At 56.4% G+C, this 21268-nt stretch overlaps 7 protein-coding genes across 7 annotated transcripts; 2 read left to right on the top strand and 5 right to left on the bottom strand.

Annotated features, from left to right (window-relative positions):
* Nucleotides 1–4250: 4250 nt before the first annotated feature.
* Nucleotides 4251–4795, bottom strand: IWZ02DRAFT_438168 (uncharacterized protein). The gene has a single exon (XM_066766705.1). The coding sequence runs from the start codon at nucleotides 4657–4659 to the stop codon at nucleotides 4435–4437; it is 225 nt and encodes a 74-aa protein (XP_066626709.1). The 5' UTR covers nucleotides 4660–4795; the 3' UTR covers nucleotides 4251–4434.
* Nucleotides 4796–5068: 273 nt separating this feature from the next.
* Nucleotides 5069–7762, bottom strand: IWZ02DRAFT_438169 (NAD-dependent malic enzyme 1). The gene is made up of 3 exons (XM_066766706.1): nucleotides 7485–7762; nucleotides 6409–7364; nucleotides 5069–6353 (listed from the first exon to the last, which is right to left on the bottom strand). Exons 1-3 carry the CDS (start codon nucleotides 7545–7547, stop codon nucleotides 5549–5551), a joined length of 1824 nt encoding a protein of 607 aa, XP_066626710.1. The 5' UTR covers nucleotides 7548–7762; the 3' UTR covers nucleotides 5069–5548.
* On the bottom strand, nucleotides 7740–10459 carry IWZ02DRAFT_438173 (DNA photolyase, FAD-binding/Cryptochrome). The gene is made up of 2 exons (XM_066766707.1): nucleotides 8717–10459; nucleotides 7740–8662 (listed from the first exon to the last, which is right to left on the bottom strand). The coding sequence occupies exons 1-2, from the start codon at nucleotides 10306–10308 to the stop codon at nucleotides 8113–8115; spliced, it is 2142 nt and encodes a 713-aa protein (XP_066626711.1). The 5' UTR covers nucleotides 10309–10459; the 3' UTR covers nucleotides 7740–8112.
* Nucleotides 10456–14221, bottom strand: IWZ02DRAFT_1023 (uncharacterized protein). The gene is made up of 6 exons (XM_066761263.1): nucleotides 13474–14221; nucleotides 12554–13380; nucleotides 12468–12506; nucleotides 12312–12416; nucleotides 11717–12258; nucleotides 10456–11669 (listed from the first exon to the last, which is right to left on the bottom strand). The coding sequence occupies exons 1-6, from the start codon at nucleotides 13973–13975 to the stop codon at nucleotides 10643–10645; spliced, it is 3042 nt and encodes a 1013-aa protein (XP_066626712.1). The 5' UTR covers nucleotides 13976–14221; the 3' UTR covers nucleotides 10456–10642.
* A 277-nt stretch (nucleotides 14222–14498) lies between these two features.
* IWZ02DRAFT_438177 (uncharacterized protein) lies at nucleotides 14499–15487 on the top strand. The gene is made up of 2 exons (XM_066766708.1): nucleotides 14499–14875; nucleotides 14950–15487. The coding sequence occupies exons 1-2, from the start codon at nucleotides 14814–14816 to the stop codon at nucleotides 15164–15166; spliced, it is 279 nt and encodes a 92-aa protein (XP_066626713.1). The 5' UTR covers nucleotides 14499–14813; the 3' UTR covers nucleotides 15167–15487.
* IWZ02DRAFT_438180 (maintenance of telomere capping protein 1) lies at nucleotides 15488–17533 on the bottom strand. Its single transcript, XM_066766709.1, has 2 exons — nucleotides 16917–17533; nucleotides 15488–16802 (listed from the first exon to the last, which is right to left on the bottom strand). The coding sequence occupies exons 1-2, from the start codon at nucleotides 17461–17463 to the stop codon at nucleotides 15847–15849; spliced, it is 1503 nt and encodes a 500-aa protein (XP_066626714.1). The 5' UTR covers nucleotides 17464–17533; the 3' UTR covers nucleotides 15488–15846.
* A 485-nt stretch (nucleotides 17534–18018) lies between these two features.
* Nucleotides 18019–20703, top strand: IWZ02DRAFT_486287 (uncharacterized protein; the record flags this gene model as incomplete). Its single annotated transcript, XM_066769243.1, has 1 exon — nucleotides 18019–20703. The coding sequence occupies one exon, from the start codon at nucleotides 18019–18021 to the stop codon at nucleotides 20701–20703; it is 2685 nt and encodes an 894-aa protein (XP_066626715.1).
* Nucleotides 20704–21268: the final 565 nt, after the last annotated feature.

The raw sequence follows: 21268 nt of genomic DNA on the forward strand, positions 1-21268 counted from the left end.
AGGAGTATTTAAACTGTCCACTCCTCCCGCTAGAAGTCTTCTGTCAAGCAGACAGATAACCAGCCAGCGTCGAAAGGATTCACACCGAAGCAACCGTTTGTCTGCCTCTATATTGCTGGATAACATGAACCCGTACTCTTTCTCTTGTCTTTATTTATGAGAGCGGTCGATTGGAAAACACAAAAGTCTTTTTCGTCATGATTTGTCACAGTGCATGCTTGCAGCGAGGACTGATGATGGAGGATGGCGATATCAGAGAGAAATATACTAACATTTCATCAAAGTCTGCTTTAAAAGGATCAATCGGATAGTTTCTTTCCCTACTAAGAGCAGAAGTCTGTCGAGTTTTCAGCGCGCCTGCTAACAATAGCGCCTGCTCACTACTTGTTCGGTAGTCATTGCAAGCCGCGACTTGTGTAGACGAGGCAGCGAAGAGTGCGGAGTTTTACACGCGAAAGAGGTTGCGAGAGGGGCGTGCGTGCGCATCGTTCCTCGTGACCCGTGGCTTTCAGGAGTATGTCGACACCGTGGCGCCGTACTGTCACTTACTCTCTGGAGTTTTTAAACCCGTCCACTTAACCTACGAATGTCTTCGATCAGCCAGACAGACAGCTGGGCGAATTTTCACGACTCTGTAAGGCCTGTCGATTATCTGTCTTTCCCACGAGACGAAGTCCTACTTGACTGTCTTTTGTTCTTCATCCTCTTGCCATTCATTCTTAGGAGCGGCCAGCTAAGAATACATTCTTGGCACGTTATGCCTTGGTGCGACGAGCAGCTTCAGCAAGGAATAAAGATGGCGAACAGGGCGAAGGCTGAAGTCGGTAGTTAATTGGCGAAAACGAAAGCAGCAGGAGGGAGATAGAGCTCAAGTCTATCCCTCTGCCCAAAGCAAAGTAAAGCCGGGCTCAGGAGGTTTCGAGACAAGTCAGATGTTTCACTGAGTATTGTGCAATACAAAGAGCGTGCAGGAGAGAAGGAAAGGAGGATATCCAACCTGGCTTGAAGTAAGTATATTATAGTCATGAGGTAGGAGGCGCGGTGGACGACACATGCTCACCTTGTGCTTTCGCGCTTCTGATTCCCGATCTTCTGACCTCTGAGCCCAGACCCGTGGAATAATGACGCCTGTCGCACGTGTTTGTCGCCTGAGGCCTGTGAAGTGCTCCGGTCGAAAAAGGACTTGAACAGCGCCTTGCGACCTCAGATTTCTCGATCAACTGCAGCGTGTTGACTCTTGGAAACGATGTCTGGAGCAGAGTGCACTGTCCATTAGTGATTATCAAAATTGCTACTATGGAGCGCGTTCTCTTCCATGATTGTCTTTTCAGTCTTTGTTCCTAAACAAAAGATGCTGCGGCAGGGGCATTTGTTCCCCCTTTGCGTGTTGCAGTGTAGCAACGAGGACGGATAATGACGAATCGCGTTGTGAAAGGAACATGATGTTGTTTTCCAACAAGCTGGAGATTCTCTCCTGGTTAAACACGCCAACTTTGTGGTTTTCTGTGGCGGCAATCCTCCGCAGTAGGCCTCGGAGCCATTAATGGTGCCTTGGTTGAAGCATAGGACGCGAAAAGAGAAAGAAGCGGCAAAGTTGCAAATACAGGTCTTTTACATTGGTGAAGAAGACGGCACCTGCGAAGTGTCAGCAGGTTTCAGAGTCTCGTGGCCCCTGAGCTCGAGCCTTCAGGCCGATGCCGCTTCGATGTGCTCGTGGCATATGTCTGGCTCATGAGACCGGCTCACCGGCCATCCTCCTGGCTGTATGTAGCCTGCGGCTAATAAAAGCCGCACCATGTCGTTCAAATCTGTGCACAGTCTCCAGAACAATACTTAGCTTTGGATCATAGATCGGTGACGAGGAGCTGCTCTAGAGAGTCAACTTACTGAGCGGTTTCTGCGTCTTTATTGCTCTCTCGAACGAGGAGAGGTCCTGCATTTTTTCCAATTTCTCAAAGAATCTGCAGTTGCTTTCTGAAGATGGCAGTATCTTGAACTGATGGCGAACATCGCGGCGAAAGAAATACGGCAGTTCCATAAACTGAAGAGCAAAAATTGGATCGCTATTTTTGCTATGATCTAGGCTCACTGCAGTCACTTGTTGCAGGTGCAACAGCCTGAGCATTGCCGAAATCAAGTATGGTCCTAAGTTGTTGCAAAGGCAGAAAGGAGAGAAAAGACCCGCGGGTCTTTTGTAACTGGGGCATGTGGAAACACAGGGCACATACCCTGGTCAGCAAGAGATGATTGCGCCGTAAATACCCTGTTGACTTAGCTCATGCCGGAAGCTACTCAGGTGCTGTGTCCTGACGGTTTTTCCAATGTCCATCTCCCAACCGTCCATCTATTGAAAGCCCAATTGCCGTCAGCTTCTCATCTGTAGACCTCCATCTTGCCTGCCACATCTTTCATCGAATTCAGACATGGCGCTTTTGCTGTTGCCCCCAATATGGTCCGAGAGGACTGCTTCGGCGCTGCCTCTTTTCCGGTCCAGCAGCAGTCACGGGATGGCTGCCGACAATGTGGAAAGGCTTTGCCTTGATTTTCGCCAATGCGAGAGAACAGCATGGATCCATAATGCGAAAGTTGGCAAAGCGAGGATGCGTTGATCGCGGCCTACTGGCGATTGTCCAAACCTTTGACTCCTTTTCAGCGAGCGGTTTGCTTGCAAGCTTGTTCCGCCGATTTGGAATGTCATGAAGCCATTATCAGTCTTTTTTGAGTGCTGGAACCTCCGTTAGCGCTGCGCATGCGCCCCATTTCTGGTCGTTTGGCTGGCTGGCTGGCTGGCTGCCTCCTCGAAGGCTCCGTCCGTGTGGAAGCGCATCTCGAAAGAAATAGAGATAGCGACACCGAGAGGAGTCCAGATTATTCTATTCAATCGGAAAAGATCCTCTACAGCGGTTTTGATGTTTCTCGAGATCTTCACACGCGGGAACGAAACGTTCCCGAGTCTGTTGTAGGAGGGAGTTCACCAGACGGTTCTCCCTACCCTTTCAGTGCTTGTATACCCACCAACCTCGGAAAATAATCCTTTTTGAACACGATGCGTCGATTATATCCATCACTCGCCGTCAAATGCGCCCTAATTGTGTCCTTATCTGGTCCAGTGTCGTCGTTGACGGCGAAGTGATGCTGGGGCTCGGCACGGCGACACGAGGCGGGAGCAAGTGACCCGCCGTTGAGGCAGCACACAAAATCCTCCTCTCCCTCTGGCCCTCTCGAAATACTTGACACGCACCCGCACCGCACTCATCCTCTCCTTTCGAGTTCTCTTCTTTGACCAGCTTCTGCGAGCAGCTACGGGGCTTGACTCCCAGACCTCAGACGGCGGCAAGCTACGGTCAAACGTTGAAACTCCACACCTGGTATTCAAGCTCGCTCCCAAGTCCCCAAGCCACCTTGAAGCAGCTCTGCCCCCATCACAAGCAGGGACAAGCACGGCAAGCCTTTGAATTGAATTTCCATCCAGGTTTGACGTGGTAAGGTTGCACATTCCCAGGTTCTTGGCTTCAGAACGATGCGACTGACAGACAAAACTCTAGCAGCATCAGAAAGAGATCGCAAAGCGTCTGTCCAGCCTCCGCTTCGCACACCGTTCTGCGACAAAGCAATCAAGTCCCAAGCTCTTTCAATCAGCCCCTCGTCAGACACAATGGCGCGTACTCGCAACAAGAATGGGAAGTCCGTTGCCTTCAAGGAGGACCCCAATGCTGAGTCGCACACTCCTCCCGGCTCGCCTCCTATCCGGGGACATCAGGCTCCAGAGTCTGAAGAGTTAGCTGAGCCCAGGCCCTCTCTGGTCGTTGTGCTTCCCGTAGCCGTCCCTCCCCGACCAAAGATGATTGCAAAGCTCCCCTTGCGACCCAGCAACATCGTCGGCGTCGCAAACCCAAGCAGCGAGATCCCGACCCCGGAGCAGATGGAGAGGCGGATCGAGGCGCTGGAGCACTTTTGGGGCGTTGGAGCCAGAGAGCCAGGTGCTCGTCATCAGCAGGCTGGCTCGCCGTCGCCACAGCCAATGCTGCCGCCATCCACCTCGCCGATGCGCCTGCGCTCGTCGGTGCCCCAGGACTTGGAGAGGCGCACGGCTGCTCCTGGAGACAGGAGTGGTGCGTGGATGGGTGGGGAGATGGCTGCTCCCAGTCTGCCGCCGCGTGCACCGCCAACGAATGCTTCTCGGCAGGCTGGCCGTCGCCCGTCGAATGCTCTCAGCGCGCGTCGTCCTCTCGTGTCGTCGGAGTCTTCCGGTCTCCGTCGTAGTTTTGCGCCGACTGCTCCAGCTTTGGGTCAAGTCGCAGGCCGTGGTTCCAACACCACGACTGCTCCCAACCCGCACGCTGCTACCACCACCACCACCAACAGCTTCGCCAGCATGACCCTCATCGACGAAGCCTCCCAGCGTGAGCAGCAGCAGCAGCAGCCAAACGAGCGTCAAGCCATGGCTGCTCCAACGACGCGCCCTGCCAGCGCCAACATGGCAGCCAACGACGGAGCCTTCCAGCGCGAGCTCCAGCAGCCCACCACCACCACGAACGCCCTCGGAGCCTTCCAGGCCCAGGCGCACCAGCAGCAACAGCAGCAGCAAGCCGCGCGCGCGGAGATGACTGCTGACCTCAAGGCCGCAGACATCGAAGCCGCCCACATTCTGGTCAACATGGCCAACTCCCAGGGAGCTTTGAAGCCCCAGCAGCAGCAAAACCAGCGCCAGCACCGCCAGCAGCACCACCACCACCACCACCACCAGCGTCTCGCCAACCTCACCGCGGACGCCAGTACGACTGCTCCCGCTCCCGCTCCCACCACCGCCATAGAAGAGCTGCTCGCTCTCCCACCTCCCACGCTCGCCCAGCAGCGTGCTGCCGCTCGCGCCGCCGCTCGCCCCAGACCGTCCTCTGAGCGTCCGGGCCCAGCCATGCTGTACCCGTACGACGGCCAGCAGCAGCCCACCATCACCACCACCACCACCAGCAACCGCCGCACCATCACCTCTTCCTCGTCCTCGCCCACGGGCAGCATCGCCACCTACAACGCCGCCAACGCTGCACACGGCGCAGAGGTGCCGCGCGAGTCCAAAGAGCAGTTCCTTGCGCGCATGGCGCGGGTGTGGGAGGAGCAGGAGGAGAAGAGGAGGAGGCAGGACAGGGAGTGGACGGAGATGGTGGAGAGGGGCAAGAAGAAGTTTGATGAGGAGTTTCCGCACGCCGATGAGGAGCTTATGGCGTGGAGGGCGCAGAAGAAGCCGCAGGGTTGGAGGTACGAGGAGTGGGGGAGGGGGTGATTGGGGGGAAGGAGAGGGGGATGGAGGATAGGGGGAGATGATTGTACAACAATGGAATCCAGAAAAAAAAAGACAAGACCGATGGAGATAGATAGACTGAAAACGACTCGAGACTCAAGACTCCACTCTACCGACCAACCAACCAACCAACCAGAGGAAAGGATGAATAGCAAACCTTTCTTTACCTACAGACCTGCCACTCACTCACTCTACATCAATTCCCCACCTCTTTCTACAGCACACGCACCTCACCCACAACTATTCCTCCTACTCCTCCTCCTCCTCCGTATAATCCGCCGGCCTCTTCGTACTCGCACTCCCCGCCTCGCCCCTCGCAAACCGACTCGCCTTCTCCGCCCTAACCCTTCTCAGCGGCCTATACACCGGATCCCACATCTGCACCCGAATCCACTGCTCCAACTGCGAATCGTCAGCCGGGATGCCGTCCTGCGTCGCCAGTCCCTCGTCTTCCGCCTTCCGAATCACCGCTTTGGCAATGTGCACGCTGATCTCGCGCACGTCGGTGACATCCGGCAACAGCGCCAGCTCGCGCGGCGTGCCCTTCGCGGCCGGATCCAGTGCTGGCGCTTGCTGTGCCAGCGCGTTTGTCGCGGCGACGAGGAGGCCCGGCGAAAGCAGGCGCGCGCGGCAGAGCACGGCGCCGAGACCGATGCCCGGGAACGTGGTCGAATTGTTACACTCGGCAACCTCAAAGTTTCTCCCGCCATGCTCGACGGGGGCGAACGGGCTGCCGGTTGCAACGAGGCATTTGCCGTCTGTCCAGTTGAAAAGATCGGCGGGCTGGGCTTCGTGGAGTTTGGTGGGGTTGCTGAGGGGGAAGATGATGGGGCGTGGGACGTTGGCGGCCATTTCGCGCACGACGGGTTCGGTGAAGGCGCCGGCGTGCGTCGACGTGCCGATTAGGATATGCGGTTTTACTTCTTTGATTATGGAGTGGAGGGAGGCGTGGGGTTTGTGCGTCCATTCGGCGTCCGGGCGGGCGTAGGTGAGTTGGGCGGGCGTCAGCTCTTTCTCTTTGGATTTGAGGAGGAGTCCGGGTTTGTCGATGCACCTGGAGGTGGTCAGTCTTGGGTTGGCTGAATGGACGTTTGTGTGTTGGGGCTTACCAGATTTGCTCGCCGGCTTCCTCCTTGGATCGCGATGTGTTGATGGCAATGGCGTCCTTGATTTGGTCCGCAATCCCCATTCCAGCAGTCCCAGCACCGTAAAGGACAATCCGCAATTCCTCGTATTTGACGTCCGCCACTTTCAACGCGGCCATGATGGCTGCCAGCGTGACGCATCCGGTTCCTTGCACGTCATCATTGAAGCACGCAAACTGCGGCTGATACTTATCCAGGATGCGGCGAGCATTATGCAGGCCAAAGTCTTCAAAGTGGATGTAAGCCCTGGGATACTTTTCTCGCGCGGCACGAATAAACTTGTCGACAAACTCGTCGTACTCCTTGCCACGAGCCCTGGGCCGGCGCAGCCCGAGATACAAGTCGTCCTCGAGAAGTTCGTCGTTGTTGGTGCCGCAGTCCAAAACAACGGGGAGCGTGCGCGCGGGGTGGATCCCCGCACAGAGCGTGTAAATGACGAGCTTCGCAACGGAGATCAGAATGCCGCCGACACCCTGGTCGCCAATGCCCAGAATCTGCTCGCCGTCGCTGACGACGATCAAGTCAATCTCGTCGGGCGAGCCGAACTGGTTCAAGTCGTCCGCGATGCCGTCCTGGTCCTCGACGTTCAAGAAGCAGCCCTCGGGCCGCCGAAACAGGCGCGAGTAGTTGGCAATGGCGTCGCCCTCGGTCGGCGTGTAGATGATGCTGAACATTTCTTTGAGATGGTCGTGGATCAGGCGGTAGTATAGGACGGCATTCTGCTCCTTCATGCTCGTCATGAACGTGTTTTTGGCCAGGTCATCGCTGTGGCTGCGGTACTGCTGGTACGCGCGCTTGACTTGCTCGTCGAGCGTTTGCACGTTCGGTGGCAGCAGCCCGTGCAGCTTGAATTCGGCGCGCTCTTCCGGCGTGAATGCTGAGCCTTTGTTGAAGTAGGGGTCGTTGAGGAGGGCGGATCCCTGGGTAAAGTTAGTATCGAACGGCATGAGGAACTGGAAATAGGTCCAGGAATGATGAAAGATCTGGTGCGTGTGCTTGCTCATGGGACTAGACAAACACAAAACCCTTTGCAAACTTACCGTCAACGCGCAGTCTATGGGTCCGGACGTGGACAAAGTCAGCTTTCCAAACTTGGAAGACATGGCGGCGAATTTGTGGTGTTGAAGTAGTTCAACGGTCGGTAAAGGAAGAAATGAACGAAGTCCAAAAGGGACCAGGCGGGGTCGGAGCAGGGCAGAGCAAGGAAGAAGCTCCCAGACCTCGAAAAGCTTCCAGGGCCGCAATGAACAGGGGGCCGTGAGACGCTGCGCGCTTCAATCAAGCTTTATCAATGTGATGCGATATGGAGATGAGATGCCGCGCAGGTAGTAATGACTGGCGCAGAGTGACAGGCAAGTGGCTATAGCTCCTGAACGGAAGCTCCCCGCCATGACGTAGCGACGTCCCGCATCACAACAACCCAATTTCGCGGCCATAGACAACCTAATTCGAAGAATCAAGCCTTGGGCCGACACCTCAGCTACGCCCATCGTCACTTGCGCTGCCGTTTTTCCCGACCCGGTCGCTGTCGCTTTGTCGTTGCCGATCCGCGGAACCTCGTTTCGACTCTCTTATTCGACGCCTTGCTGCTTGTTCCACATGTTGAAAAGCACGAATATCAGGCGCCTGTTCTTCAAACCAAACCTTCGCATGTCGGAAACGCTTCGCTCACGCCGTGTTCCTCCCAACTCCCTCCTTGTACCGCGCCAGCGCCCTCTCCCTGCACGACTTGTGATCGACCATGGGCTTCGGATATCCCGCCTTCTCCGCCTTCTTACCCTCTCCTCTACCGTACGGATCGTGAATCGCCTTGCCCTTGACGTCCTTCAACTCCGGGACCCACTTGCGAATGTACTCGCCGTCAGGATCAAACTTCTCGCTCTGCAGCAGCGGGTTGAAGATGCGGAAGTACGGCTGCGGATCGACTCCCGTCGACGCGCTGAAGCCCCACCCGCCGTTGTTGGACGCAAAATCGCCGTCGATGAGATGTTCCATGAAGTACCGCTCGCCCATGCGCCAGTCGAGTAGCAGGTCTTTGGCCAGGAACGACGCCACGATCATCCGGCACCGGTTGTGCATGTACGCCATGTCGTTCATCTGCCGCACGGCGGCGTCGACGATGGGGAACCCCGTCTGCCCCTCGCTCCACCGCTTGAAGTGCTCGTCGTTGTATTCCCACTCCACGTTGGTGTATTCGTATTTGAATGGCTTGAACATGCTGTCGAACCGTTAGTTTGGATCAGCCCCGATAAATCAAGCTCCGTAAACTCACCAGATGTACGGCCAGTGCGCCAGGACGTGCTTGTAAAAGTCCCGCCATGCCACTTCGCTGATCCAGCACATGATTCCCGCATTGCCAGAGTCCAGCTTATACGATCCATTCTTGTCGCGAGCCATGCGCACGCTTGTCCGCGCCGCCAGCGTACCAGCAGAGTGGTGGACGCTGACTTTGGCCGTGCCGTCTACGGCTGGAAGATTCCGCTTGTCCTTGTACGACTTGATCCGGGACTCCAAAAACTTGTCGAGACGAGCGTGCGCTTCATGCTCGCCCGCGGGCCACAGCGCAGCAAACTTCTTCTTCTCTTCGGCCGAGAGACGTTTGTTTGCCGGTGCCTCGGGGATTGAGCTGTCGAAGAGCTCTTTGAACTTCTTCCGCGCGTCGCCGGGATTTTGGCCAGGCGCCTCCCATTCATCAAGGAGATTTGGGTGCTTGTGAATGTGCGCGACCCACGCTCGATACCAGGGGCTGTAGACGGCATACTGCTTGCCAGCACCAGTACTCAGCGCTCCAGGCGCAACAACGACATCATCATGTACCGCCGAAAAATTGATGCCCTTCTCCAAACAAGACCTGGTGAGCTTCGTCTCGCGCCGCAGCTCATCAACCTCGTACTCAATGTTGCAAAATAGATGCTTCGCGCCCCACTCCTCACACCTGCCCATCAACCGAGCCGGGACATCCTTCCTCTTCTCCACCGTCTCAACCAACAGCGGTATATCCAACGCCGCCAAATCGCGCTTCAGCACCTCCAGCGTCCTCAGGTCAAAATCGACCCGCATGGGCGACGTAAAATGGGCCTGATAGTCCTGCGGACTAACAACGAAGACGCAAACCAGCGGCACATTCCCCTGCTTCGCCTTCTTCGCCGCCAGACTCAACCCCTTGTTATCCTTAACCCGCAAGTCGCGCTTAAACCAATGCACAACCGCGTCGCCGACGCCAATCCTCTCGCGCTCCTTCTGCGTCGCCTGAATCGTCTTCTCCAGCTGCTCGATCGGCCGCGGGATTTCGTTGGCGTTGTACTGCGCGCAGCGCTCGTTCGACATTTCGGCGGGGTAGAACTCGCGCTGCACGATGCCGACGCGCTCTTCGACGCGCGGCGAAGCGTCGTGTTCGGCAGAGGCGGACGGCGACTCTTTCTTTGTGCCATTGGATGATTCGGTCTTGATGGCTTTGCGCGGTGTCGATTCGGCGGAGCGTTTGTTGGATGCTGCGCCTGCGGAATCAGAGTATCCGGTCGAGGCGGGTGGGGCTTTGCGTTTGTCGGGCATGGCGGTGATTCGCGAATGGCTGAGATGTCTGACGGAAGCAATGGAGTGAACAACAGCTGACCCGCGGCTGACTATCTTTGTTTTCTGGACCAAAGATCGAGAAGAGCGAGCGAGATGGTAGAGGAGGACGCGCATGAGGGCAAGACGCGTCTGTGAGGTGAGAAGGAGGCGAACGGTTTGGCCTTCGGATGCTCTGCTGAGGACAGCATCATGCCCATGCCAGGAACAAGGGCGCGCCTGGTGGCTTCTACCCCTGTTGGATCTGATCTGTAACGCGCGCAATCGATCTGCGGGCGAGATCGAGGGAACCATGACGTCTGTCGCTGCTTGGACCGTGCGCCTTGGTTGCTTTGGCTGCTGTACCGCCTATTTGGACTACACTTCGTCCAACTTAATTATACATTTCCTCTCTGTCCTCTCTGTCTTCATGATGAGGATGAAAAGGTATCATCAGATTTAGAGGAGTTTTCAGCCAATTCTGTTTTTGCTATCTGCAGTTTCAGTGCTCTCTACTACTGACGTCATAGATTCCTAGATTCCCGTCTACAGCATACATCAATGTCTGCACTTTGTGCTCATGAACACTCTCAAATATTCCACCTTTGTCTACTTGCAACAGTATACTCAGCCACGCCAATTCCACCACCTACCCAACCCACCTACTTTCCGGCGGCCCCAAATAACTCTCCCTTACACCCCCCAAGTCAAGCACAATCTTCTGCACCACCACGCCCGGCTCCAGCGCCCACAATCTAACGACGTGCTCTCCCGGCGGCACGATCCAATCCGTGCGACTCTTCCAGATGGCATCCGCCACCGCGTCCTCCCAGCCAACCGGCAGCGCGCCGTCCGGCCGGTCGTGCACGAACTGCACAATTTGCGGATCTTGATCGTCGACAGTGACGGCGTAGCGAAGCGGCCGTGAAGGGTCCGTGTTTAGGCTGGGCGAGAGGTACAGTGTGATGTTAGCGTTGGGGGAGGAGGCGTTGGCGGAGAGGGGGGAGAAGGTAAGAATATTGTATTCGAGTGCGGGCGCGGTGGACGTGGTAAGCGAGGGGAGCGTGCCAGGTGAAAGCGTGACGCCGCTTTGTGTGCGGCCGTAGGAGGAGAGGACGGTCCATTCAGCGCTCGTGTTGGCTGTCGTAGCGGGGACGATGGTGCTGTAATGCGCTGCTTCGATGGAGATGTGGCCGTCGGATTCGACGAAGCCGTTTGAGAATGATGACGGGATCGTCGTGCGGTTGTAAGGGATTATCACTTTGGGAGCCGTGTACTGCGTCCCGTAGCCGGTGCTGGATGTGATGTTGATTGTTGTCGTGCCTGAAGCGTCAGCGACGGCGTCCCAGTCGATCGTGATGTAGACGCGAGTGTCTGTCGCGTTGCCCGACGCCGAAAGCATTCCAGAGCTCTGTGACAATTTTACAAACGGGTCGGCTGAGATGTTCCACAAGCAGAAACTTGTTCCCGTGGAGAATATGTCGATCCAGCGTCGAGACCCAAATGGGTCGATAGGGGGTAAAGTCAAAGTATCGCTGGAAAGATCGTGCCACTGGTCGTCTCCCGGAACGCTCGCATTGCTTCCCTCGACTGACACCTTCATATCACCATTCAGACCTCCTTCCAGTGTCTGGACGAACTGAAGAGGAGGAGTGATTTGCCGCATTGGTTGTTGCCTTGCTCATCAGCAGACGTTCCGGGAGCTTTTGAAGACATTACTTACCAGTACACATAACCTAGGTGGGTTTGGTCCATCATGTGGTTCCATTTACCGTCGAGTAATGAATTGTATCTGGCCGTCAGTTCGTGGTCGTACCGGAACTTTTTCAAAACCCTGTCTGCCCAAGCGTTCACGCTCGTCCGACCCTGGGACGCGTAGAGCAAGTTCTTAGCAGAGCTGATGTGTATGTCATAGACGGTCAGGCCTGCCAGCACCGGATGCAGCACCAGCTCGAAGAAGGAAGGTTGAGCTTCTTCTGACAAAGTATCGTGAATAGACTGGGCTTCTTTTGCCAGTGATTCCCATTCATCGAGGACAGTTTCCGCCTCTTCGTAGTTGATTGTGCTGTAGATGGTGGAGTTAAGAAGTTCGTATTTTCTCCTGGCCGCTAGTTTTCCGTATACGTCTACGACTCGAGCAGTATCTTTTGCTACGGCTGCTCCAAATTCTCGAGTAGCCCAGAGCGTGAGCCAGTGCTCGGTGCTGACAGTGGACCATTGATCTATGTTGTAGGCAAGGTCAAGGAAATGGCTGATGGGTATTTCCTACGCCTATCAGCAACATTTGCACTTGGGAGAAGCGCTCAACAAGTACTTACCAGAGGCTTGAGATCTCCCACATTGACGATCCAAATATCCCTTGCTCCTCTCTCATACGTCAGGCGAAGCTGCTCTAATGTCTTTTCCAGCTGAATTGTGTTGATCTGACAAGGTCAGCAAAAGGCAACCATGCTCGTTTTTCTGTGTCAGCATACCCATTTGTAGTCCCTCGGGTCTCCAACATAGTCGAAGTGCTGCTTTTCTGTCAGCTTTTCACGTACAGAGTATCGCATCCACCCACATAATAGATTCCAGCGCCGCCGCTCCGATCAGTCTCGTTGCTCGTCGGCAGTCTCCTCATATTTCCCCAATTGTCGTCTGACCAGAGCAAAGTGACGTCGTCCGGTACCCTCATTCCGGCTTCATAGTAGCCCTGCACCTCCTTGTAGAGACACCACATCTGTGGCACGGCTGTCACATTCCCATAGACGTCTTCTAAGATACTTCGTTGCGTGTCGACGATATTTTCCAGCATGGCAGTCTCGATGCCTGGGCTGAGCGCCGTATCTCCACTTCCGCGCATCCCCATGGTCATGATACCCTCGTAGGGTTTGGCGCGCTCGGCACCTTCAACGAAGAAGGGGTAGATGGATGCGTTGTTGGTATTCCACTGCCAGGCGCCTTGCCCAAACGTTGTCCATTCATTTGTCGCTCGCATCATTGGCTCTGTGTGCGAAGTCCCCATGACGATTCCAAACTCGTCGGCGAGCGGCTGGTTTCGGGCGTCGTCGACGTTGAACATGCTTCCCCACATGGCCGGCCAAAAGTAGTTTGCCCGCAATCTTAGGAGAAGTTCGAAGACGTGGGCATAAAAGTCGGCGCCGAAAGCAGAGCCGTACTCTGATTTGAGATAGTTGGCGTTCATCCAGCCGGTCAGCGCCGGGGCTTCGTCGTTAATGAATAGACCGCGGTATTTGACAGAAGGTGGGCCTTGCTTCTTCGTCGTGTTCAAGGCGAAAATGGCAGATTGGCTTCTGGTAGGGACGTCCGCGAACCAGTACCAGGGCGAGACGCCAATCTGTTCGGAAATGTCGTACAGACCGTAGATGGTTCCACGTTTGTCGCTGCCTATTTACGTTAGCATCAATTAAGAGGGTAATATCACACCCGAGTCGTCAAATTTGTCCACAGCCCTGGACATTTCGACGTGAACAGACATACCTGCGACCACAAGCGCCCAGTCTATACCTTCAATTGGTGCTTGCACGACGCTCGAAGTGAATGCTTCCCACCGTCCCTCAATCCTGGCAACATCAATTTTCCCTTCTCTTGCCAATCCATCAATCAGACTGCTCTTCCCTACAGTCCCAGCGATCATTAAACCGGCAGTCATCACACCTTTACTGCCAACATCCCAATTGCTCTTTCCCGTGACATTGAAAGTTGCAGACGCATTGCCGCGATGTCCATTGCTCTCATCCAAGACGACAGAGCCATTTGCACCGGTAACGCGGCCAAAGTCGAGCGCAACATCATCCGCAGCACGGAGGACCCCAGGCCAATCTGCAGCATCGAGCAGCAAACGCACCGAAGCAGACGAGCTGGCGAGGAGAAAATCGTGGGCGGTGCCATTGAAGGCTATGGTTGGTCGCTGACCCAGAGCTTCCACTACTCCACAAATCAACAGCGCAGAGGCGAATAACAAGGGCAAAAGCAGCATCATGAGAGCGAGACCGACATGTCCCAGCGAGACCACCCACAAGACCGCATGGTGGGATAAATATCACGACTTCTCTCTCTCCCCCACGATTCACCGTCCAGACCCACAATCGGCATCCTGTACCACTGCGGTACGACCGTCCATCTCTTCACTCCGCATCGTCTCCACCTTCGCAACGCGCTTCGGCCATTCGTCAGGCTGGCGCAGCCACTCGTCTGCTGCCCGGTTATTCAGCTGGATAAAGTGCTTGCTCGGCGGTCAGTATGCGGATGCTGCATTTACCCCCGCAGAGCCCTGCGATCGGTGGTGCGTTGGGCTTGTCACCTGCCCTTTGAATAGCCGTTTGGGGCGGTTGACGTCAGAGTTGTCAGTCGGACTCGGCTGCATGGAGCTTGGCTGTTGCGGACTTGACCCGAGCCATTAGTGCGTCAAGAAGAGAGTCGACAGAGCCTTTGGATTACTTCAGACAGATGACTTAGCGACGAAATAAAAATATCAGTTGTCGTTGTTTTTCTGTCTTCGAGAGACAGCTGAAAACACACAACCAGGTTGCGGGGAAAGCGGAAATCCTGGCCACGTACCCAATGCAGCTAGCGTCTTGACTCGCGTCAACTGGGCTGACCCCAGAAAAGCACTGACCAAGCGGTGAGCGGCGGCAGTATGTTCGACGGCGACAATTTCCCAGCTGCCATCAACAACCATTCTACACAAACCACACCACATTATCCACACTCTCACTTCCGCCGCTTCAACCACTGAGAAGAAAATCGAAGGTGTAAAACGGGAGATACCACACCACATCCGCAACAACCCACATCACCGCCACCCGCACACACACAAAATGGCCCAAGGCACAATCAAGCAAAAAGCCAAACCCGCCACGACGAGCGCAAAAGGCAAAAAGTACACCTCCCTTCTCCCTTCTCCGCTCCCTACCCCAACCAATCCCCACCCACTAACACTTCTCCTCCCCATAGACCCACGGCCCTCAAACCGCGCGGCACGCGGCAAATCGCACCGAAGAAGCAGTCCCTGATTGCGCAGAAAAAGCTGCTCAAGAAGCACACGGGCGGGCTGACGGCGCTGACGGAGAAGAGCCTGGCGCAGCGGGCGGGGCATCTGGAGATTTTGAGGGGGGGCAAGAAGGATAAGGATAAGGAGGGCGGCAAGGAGGGGGCGAAGGGGAAGAAATAGGTGAAGGTGGTGGGCTGAAAGAGAGAGAGAGACACACACACACACACAGAGAGAGAGAGAGAACGGGATAATTTGAGACGGGGACGGTCGTTGGAGGATAGATGGATGGACGGTGTACAGGCATGTTGACGGCGTTATTTGGGGTTTTTCTGTGGGCTGGCGTCAAATATATCAGTGGACAAGGCGCAATGGGCGAACCGTTCCCCAGGAGCAAGCTGCCGGATTGGACGAGACCCTTAGAAAGATGAGAAAAGCAGTTTTTGACTTTTCCCATCGATTCTTTCCACTCATGACCAAGCACTGGCCAAAAAGACGTGAGCATCGTCAACTTCATCATTTGAAGATAGTAGCACAACTCAATCAAACAGCAGCATAGAAAGAGCGTGGCTACCAATCCACCAGGATTACTGCAAAGTACAGCTTCCATGTCCAACCTCTCCCCTACCCAAACCCATACCAAAAAAAAAAAAGCATTCCTTTCAGTGGCTTATTGCCAATTCGAACGTGAGAAAAGGCACCAAGGAGAGAAGCCGAAATCAATCATGAACCAAAACACCAAGGGGTACCGTAGTTTCCCCCGAATCCATGCCGTACAACCGTGCTCATGTCCGGATAACACAGAGCGCGTACCAAATCAGTCAAACAAGAACGGGATCCCCTTGCCTTTCTGCCATTTTTTATTAGATTGCCCGCGCTGCTTCGCCTCCGCCGCTTTCCTCGACGCGCTCGCGCGCCTTGCCACGTCCAATGCCACCTTCGCCGACGCCCATCCGGCGCGCGACGTACCGCTGGGCCACGACGCCGACGGCCAGGCTAATGACCTCTTCGATCCACTCGGCGACCCACTCGCGGGGATCGACACCGCCCGTCTCGATGATTTCCTTGATTTGCGGGGGCAGCCGAGCGACGGGATCGTTGTCATCCTCTTCGACGGGCGGCGTGCTGGCGTCGAGCCAGTCGGCCCATTTCTGCGGGAACGATTGCGAGAGGCTGTGGAAGGAGATGCTGTGGATAGGGTCGTGCAGGTAGACCGCAAAGGAGACAAGGTCGTCCGTCTCGTCGGGCTCCTCAACGCCGCCCGCGTCCTTCTTCTCCTGATCGGCAGTGGAGCTGGCAAACAGGTCCTTTGCTGCCCCGTGGCTGACGGCCTGCAACGAGAGAAAGATGTCGCTGCTCCGCACGGGATTCGTCTCCGACAGAACTTCACTGGCGGCCTTGGCTGCCTCTTCCACGCCGCCCTTGCCCGCGAAAAAGTCGTTGGAATAGCTCTCCGCGCTCACACGGGCAAGTTTTGTTCCTTCAACAAGTCCTTTGACTGCACTCATGTCACGTTGCACTCCAACATCGCGCCACCATGGGCCGTCGTTCCAGCCGGCGGTGCTGCCGCCAGTGTAGCCAGCCTCGGATGAGCGACGGTGCTGCGACTCAGAGCCACGTTGAATAACCATGAGGTCACCGCCCTCGACCTGAGACATGACGCGGGAGAAAGTTGCGTAGATTATGGGGTCCAACGAGGGGTAGTTGCGGAGGTCGTGAGTGATGTGAATTTGGAGGCGTTCATGTTGAGAAATAGGTGGCGCAAGGGTGTGAAGGAGATGCGTAAAAGTGGGAAGGGCACGAGAGCGTAGCTCGTCTCCTACACCAATTTCATTAGTCACAACTCGTACACTCATCTTGACGCGGTTTCGAAGCTGTCGGTCAAAGTCAAGTAACTGGAGTTCGAGTTACAAAGTAGCCGCGCATCACCTACCGTAGGATCGCAAGGCGCCAACATTGCCCTTGACCTGCTCGGCCCATCTGACAGCTTCCTCGTTCTTTTGAATCTCCTTCATGGCCGCCTCAGCCTGCTTGGCAGCGGCCGAGGCCAGGCCAGTGAGGCTTCCCCACCATCCTCCGCCAGACGACTTGGCGGCCTCGGACTCTTGAGCTTGTTTCTCAGCTGGGGGAGTTGTGCCTTCGTGGAAAGGACGCGTGCCCTCGCCAGACTTCCGCGGAGGGTTCTGAGCAGAGCCCTTGTCCTCGCTGTTTCGCGGCGAGCCAGTTGACGATGGCGTCACGATGCCCGTGCGGCGGGGGGAGCGGCTGTTGGTGGTGGAGGAGGAGAGCTTGGGAGTGGCAGTCCTGCTGGGCGGGCGCGCAGCGGCCAAGGCGGCGAGCTCAGCAACGGGGTCGTCCTCAGCTTCGGGCTTGGACTGGTCGGCGGGCGCTGGCTTCTGGGGGGAAGCAGCGGCGAGCTGGTCGTCGCCGAGGTCGTCAAACTGAGCGAGGAGCTCCTCCTTGGAGAGGGCCTTGGACATGATGGCGGGGAGGGGAGGAGTGGAGTGGAGTGGAGCTGTGGAAAGGGTTGGTTGGGATGGAGAAGAGTGAAGAGCAAGTGAAGCTGGGAGGTGTCAACAGCGGGCGCTGCACCATCCCTGGGAGGCTGCACGAAGGCGGGGAATGTGATTGGCTGCGGCGGGCTGAGCATCAACGACACGAAATGCTTCGCCTGCTGGACATGTATGGAGAGCCACAGTGCACACCCATCACCACGCCCACCCTCACGCCCGCCGCCGCTCCAAGCCGGGCCCTCTGATCTTTTGACGGCCGCCGGCGCATCCATTGAGCTGGCAGCATCTGCGTTTTGTTGGGTTGCTGCTTGCGCGACCCGTGGTCTCCAACTCCTATTATTCCCGAGTCTTGCGAGGTTTGGCCGGGGCCCATCACCAGCGCGACGGCCTCACGACGGAGCCTCCAGGCCCAGTCAAGCCAGCCCGCACTCGACCCGGCACAATTGCCGACCTTTTGCTGTCGTGTGCGTTTTGTTCGTCTCGCTCGTTCCTCAGCGACGCTCGGGCTGGCCGTCGTCCACCATGCGCACGCGCAGCGGCAAAGGCAAAACCTCCGAATCCGGCACGCCCTCTCCTCAGGCCAACCACTACTATGACCACAACAACACAACTTCGTCCTCTTCATCCTCAAAATCTTCCCGTCGCCTGACCCGCATCTCCTCCAACAATTCCATGCTCTCACAATCCAACCATGATGCCCCTCCGCCCGTTACGGCTTACTACGGAGATCGCATCCTGACCATCTACAACGTCCCTGCAACCATCCTTTTAGCACATGAGGACCAGGAACGCTCGCGCAAAAACGACACTCCGCGCGCCAAGACTGTCTACGAGCAGTTTCTTGAAATCGAGCGCGAGAGCTCCAACCCTTCAACTCCTACTCTCGAGGGTCACGAGCATGAAAGACCCAGGCGAGGTGGCAGGGGTCGCCCAGCCAAAGTTCAGAAGCAGCTCACCCCCAAAAAGCGTCGCACTCGCCACCACAAGCTCTCCAATGCCGCCGATGATGATGGCACCGCTTCTCGTGCATTGTCACCCGCCGCCAAATCAGACGACGACTATGTTGCTGACAAGACCGAGACGCGATCAAACAATCGCGGTCGTGTAGACGCTCCCGCTAAAGAATCCCCTGACCATGATTGGGAAACACAAAATCATGATGAAGCTGCAGCAGAGCTCCCAAGCGACGAATCTTCGCGCAGCTCAAACAACGCTGCCGTCGATGCTGTCGAGCCTGCGGCGGAGACGGGACCCACTGAACAGCCACTTCCACCCCGGCCGAGAGTGAAGCCAACCTACCTTGATGAAGAGCTAGATGAAGATGATGTTCCTCCGCCGTTCGCCTCGACTGAGGCGAGTCCAGCCGAATCCGACATTGAGGACCAAGCCGACTTTGTCCTCAAAACCCGCTTCGCCCCCATGACGGATGCACAGAAATTTGTTGCCGCACTGACAAAGCACGCCCCGGCAGAACGCAGGACAGACGTTCTCTTTGCACTTGCCGAAAATACCCAAGCCGCGCTCAAAGCATGGCAAGACGAGTACCTGACTATTGACAAGCGCGTGGCGGTCCACGCTAACAATGGTCCGCGCAAGCCCGTAAACGGCGGCCGCCAGCCAACTGATCCCAGGGTTTTTGACGATCAAAAAGAAGCAGACATCTACAGCTACGTCTTTGACCCAAGGAAAGCTCCAGGAACTCAGGATCCGTTCAGCCAGCGAATCGGGACCGACTATGTGGGAGGTCGCGAATTGCGCCACCGCCGCGCAAGAGACGTCACGGCCGACGATCTGGCCCAAAGCGAGGAAGAAGTTGGGAAGAGAAAGAGACGGATTGTTCAGAGATTCGAGGGTGCAGCTGATGCTGCAGGGTCGAGAAAACGCGAGCACGTCGAGTCTGAGACGCCCGAATCCCCTCGGCCTAGGAAGAAGGGGAGGGCAGCCAATGCAGCCAAAAAGCAAGGCTATGTTCCTGCTCGTATTCGCGAGATGAGGGAGGAAAGCATGATGACCACCAGCGCTTCAGAAGATGACCAAGACGACAACTACGGTACTCCGGAACCCAAGGGCAAGAGAAGAGGAAGGCCGCCCGGCAGCAAAAATCTGGCGCAACGCAAAGACGCGGGTATTAAGAAAGGCCCGCGCAACAAGAAAAATATTGCTCTTCCGCCCAACGACCATGGCAACAAGGAGCCGCAGCAGCAACACCAGCAACGTCATGAATCCCCGTATCCTGCCCCGAGCGCAGGTTCTGGAACACCCACTTACCATCATCTACAACAGCAGCAACCATTCATGGTCCAGGGATACACGCATGCACCAAACACCAATATTCCACCAGCTTCCATGTCGCCCATGCCCGGCATCACTCTGGACCCTAGCTACATGAGCGGCCCTGGCAATACATCGCACCAAAATCCATTTGGACACGCGTCGCTCGCTCCTCCAACACATGGTCATTACATGCCTGTTTCCACATCATCACCGGCGCCTGGACCTTCAGGCAGCACAGCAACAGGCGGAGGTAGCAAGAAAAAGACTCTTAAAGCCGTCAAGTCTGAAAAGCGCAGCGCGAGCATGACGCAATGGTGGGCAGAAAGAAAGGCACGAATGGCTGAACAACGACAAGCCGAGCAACAACGACAAGTCGCAGCTGGCAGCATGACGCAGCTCAATGCCGCGGTGCCCCCAGCGCCATCTGGGTACGGTGTTCCCGTCGGTGGGGGCATTGGTGCCGTCAATGGCTACACGGGGCCGTATCCCCCTCCCCAAGGCCAGCCCAACAACGGCGCATACAGTGTGACGGCATACGGCCACGGCAGCGCACCTGCAAGTCAAACCTTTCGGCCCATCGCCCCCGGACCTCACCAAGCGCCGCCACCTCCATTTTCTTCACAACCGCAACATCAGATGCACCACCATCACCATCATCACCATGCTCCTCCGCCGCCGCCTCTTCCGCCCACGTCCTCGGCCGCCCCGCCGCTCCATCATCAGGCCCCTCCTCCTCCTCCTCCTCCGCCCTCCTCGTCTGGTGGCCGTCGTCCGCATGCCCATAGTCATAGCCCCTTTGGCTTTGATGGCGCGGGCTCGCCGCCGCCGCCACTGCCGCCGGGCCCATCGGCCGTCGACTCGGACGTTCCGGATGATGTGCGGCGGGATATTCTGGGGCTGAGGGGGCGGCTGGAGCATGGGCGCGAGGGGTGAGCAAGAGGTGCAATGTGGAGTATATGACTCAATTCATTTATGCTCTGTCTGTACGGTCTCGTGGTACTGGCTGCTGGTGCTGCTACTGCTGCCGCCGCTTTTTGCCCGATACGACACATGCACGACAGAAAAGACGACTGGCGAGCTGAGCAATCGGTGTATGAGTATGAGTCTGCGAGGCCGCAGCCACCAGAAAAAGTCACCATACACATCCCTACTCACTCGGCCATAGCGTGGGGTTGAACGGCCGCCATCATGCCTCAAGAGCCAAGTGCAGGTAACACGCTCGTCGAAGCAGCCTCCCTAGCCGCCACATCGACGACGCGGTAACGTCGTCAAAAATTCGCGTCAGAACGAAGAACAAGGAAACGCGGATAGTCATTGAGACGATGCGGTCCGTCGCCCTGCACTGTACCGCCCACGTAGAGCCTGCGCGGCGTCGAGAGGAGGGAGACAAGGCCGTTGCGTGGCAAGGCGTGTCAGGAACACACCATTATGCGTCGTGGATCAGTCGCTGAGGATATGCGTTGGATATGTACCTAGACATGAAGGATGGATGGATGGA

Source organism: Phyllosticta citriasiana (assembly GCF_038021145.1).
Source record: "Phyllosticta citriasiana strain CBS 120426 chromosome Unknown IWZ02scaffold_1, whole genome shotgun sequence".
In the NCBI taxonomy this organism is placed as follows: domain Eukaryota; kingdom Fungi; phylum Ascomycota; class Dothideomycetes; order Botryosphaeriales; family Phyllostictaceae; genus Phyllosticta; species Phyllosticta citriasiana.

What these genes read in the sequence shown, in the direction of transcription:
- IWZ02DRAFT_438168 (XM_066766705.1), bottom strand. Translation starts at nt 4,659, where the DNA reads ATGTTGACCAGAATGTGGGCGGCTTCGATGTCTGCGGCCTTGAGGTCA.
- IWZ02DRAFT_438173 (XM_066766707.1), bottom strand. Translation starts at nt 10,308, where the DNA reads ATGGTTCCCTCGATCTCGCCCGCAGATCGATTGCGCGCGTTACAGATC. An exon ending in GCGCACTGGCCGTACATCTG is followed by an intron (nt 8,663 to 8,716) that starts GTGAGTTTACGG and finishes ACGGTTCGACAG; the next exon opens with CATGTTCAAGCCATTCAAAT.
- IWZ02DRAFT_438177 (XM_066766708.1), top strand. Translation starts at nt 14,814, where the DNA reads ATGGCCCAAGGCACAATCAAGCAAAAAGCCAAACCCGCCACGACGAGC. An exon ending in ACGAGCGCAAAAGGCAAAAA is followed by an intron (nt 14,876 to 14,949) that starts GTACACCTCCCT and finishes TCCTCCCCATAG; the next exon opens with ACCCACGGCCCTCAAACCGC.
- IWZ02DRAFT_438169 (XM_066766706.1), bottom strand. Translation starts at nt 7,547, where the DNA reads ATGTCTTCCAAGTTTGGAAAGCTGACTTTGTCCACGTCCGGACCCATA. An exon ending in CCATAGACTGCGCGTTGACG is followed by an intron (nt 7,365 to 7,484) that starts GTAAGTTTGCAA and finishes AACTTTACCCAG; the next exon opens with GGATCCGCCCTCCTCAACGA. An exon ending in GAAGCCGGCGAGCAAATCTG is followed by an intron (nt 6,354 to 6,408) that starts GTAAGCCCCAAC and finishes GACCACCTCCAG; the next exon opens with GTGCATCGACAAACCCGGAC.
- IWZ02DRAFT_1023 (XM_066761263.1), bottom strand. Translation starts at nt 13,975, where the DNA reads ATGATGCTGCTTTTGCCCTTGTTATTCGCCTCTGCGCTGTTGATTTGT. An exon ending in CTGGGCGCTTGTGGTCGCAG is followed by an intron (nt 13,381 to 13,473) that starts GTATGTCTGTTC and finishes TAACGTAAATAG; the next exon opens with GCAGCGACAAACGTGGAACC. An exon ending in TGGGAGATCTCAAGCCTCTG is followed by an intron (nt 12,259 to 12,311) that starts GTAAGTACTTGT and finishes TGATAGGCGTAG; the next exon opens with GAAATACCCATCAGCCATTT.
- IWZ02DRAFT_438180 (XM_066766709.1), bottom strand. Translation starts at nt 17,463, where the DNA reads ATGTCCAAGGCCCTCTCCAAGGAGGAGCTCCTCGCTCAGTTTGACGAC. An exon ending in TGGCGCCTTGCGATCCTACG is followed by an intron (nt 16,803 to 16,916) that starts GTAGGTGATGCG and finishes AAATTGGTGTAG; the next exon opens with GAGACGAGCTACGCTCTCGT.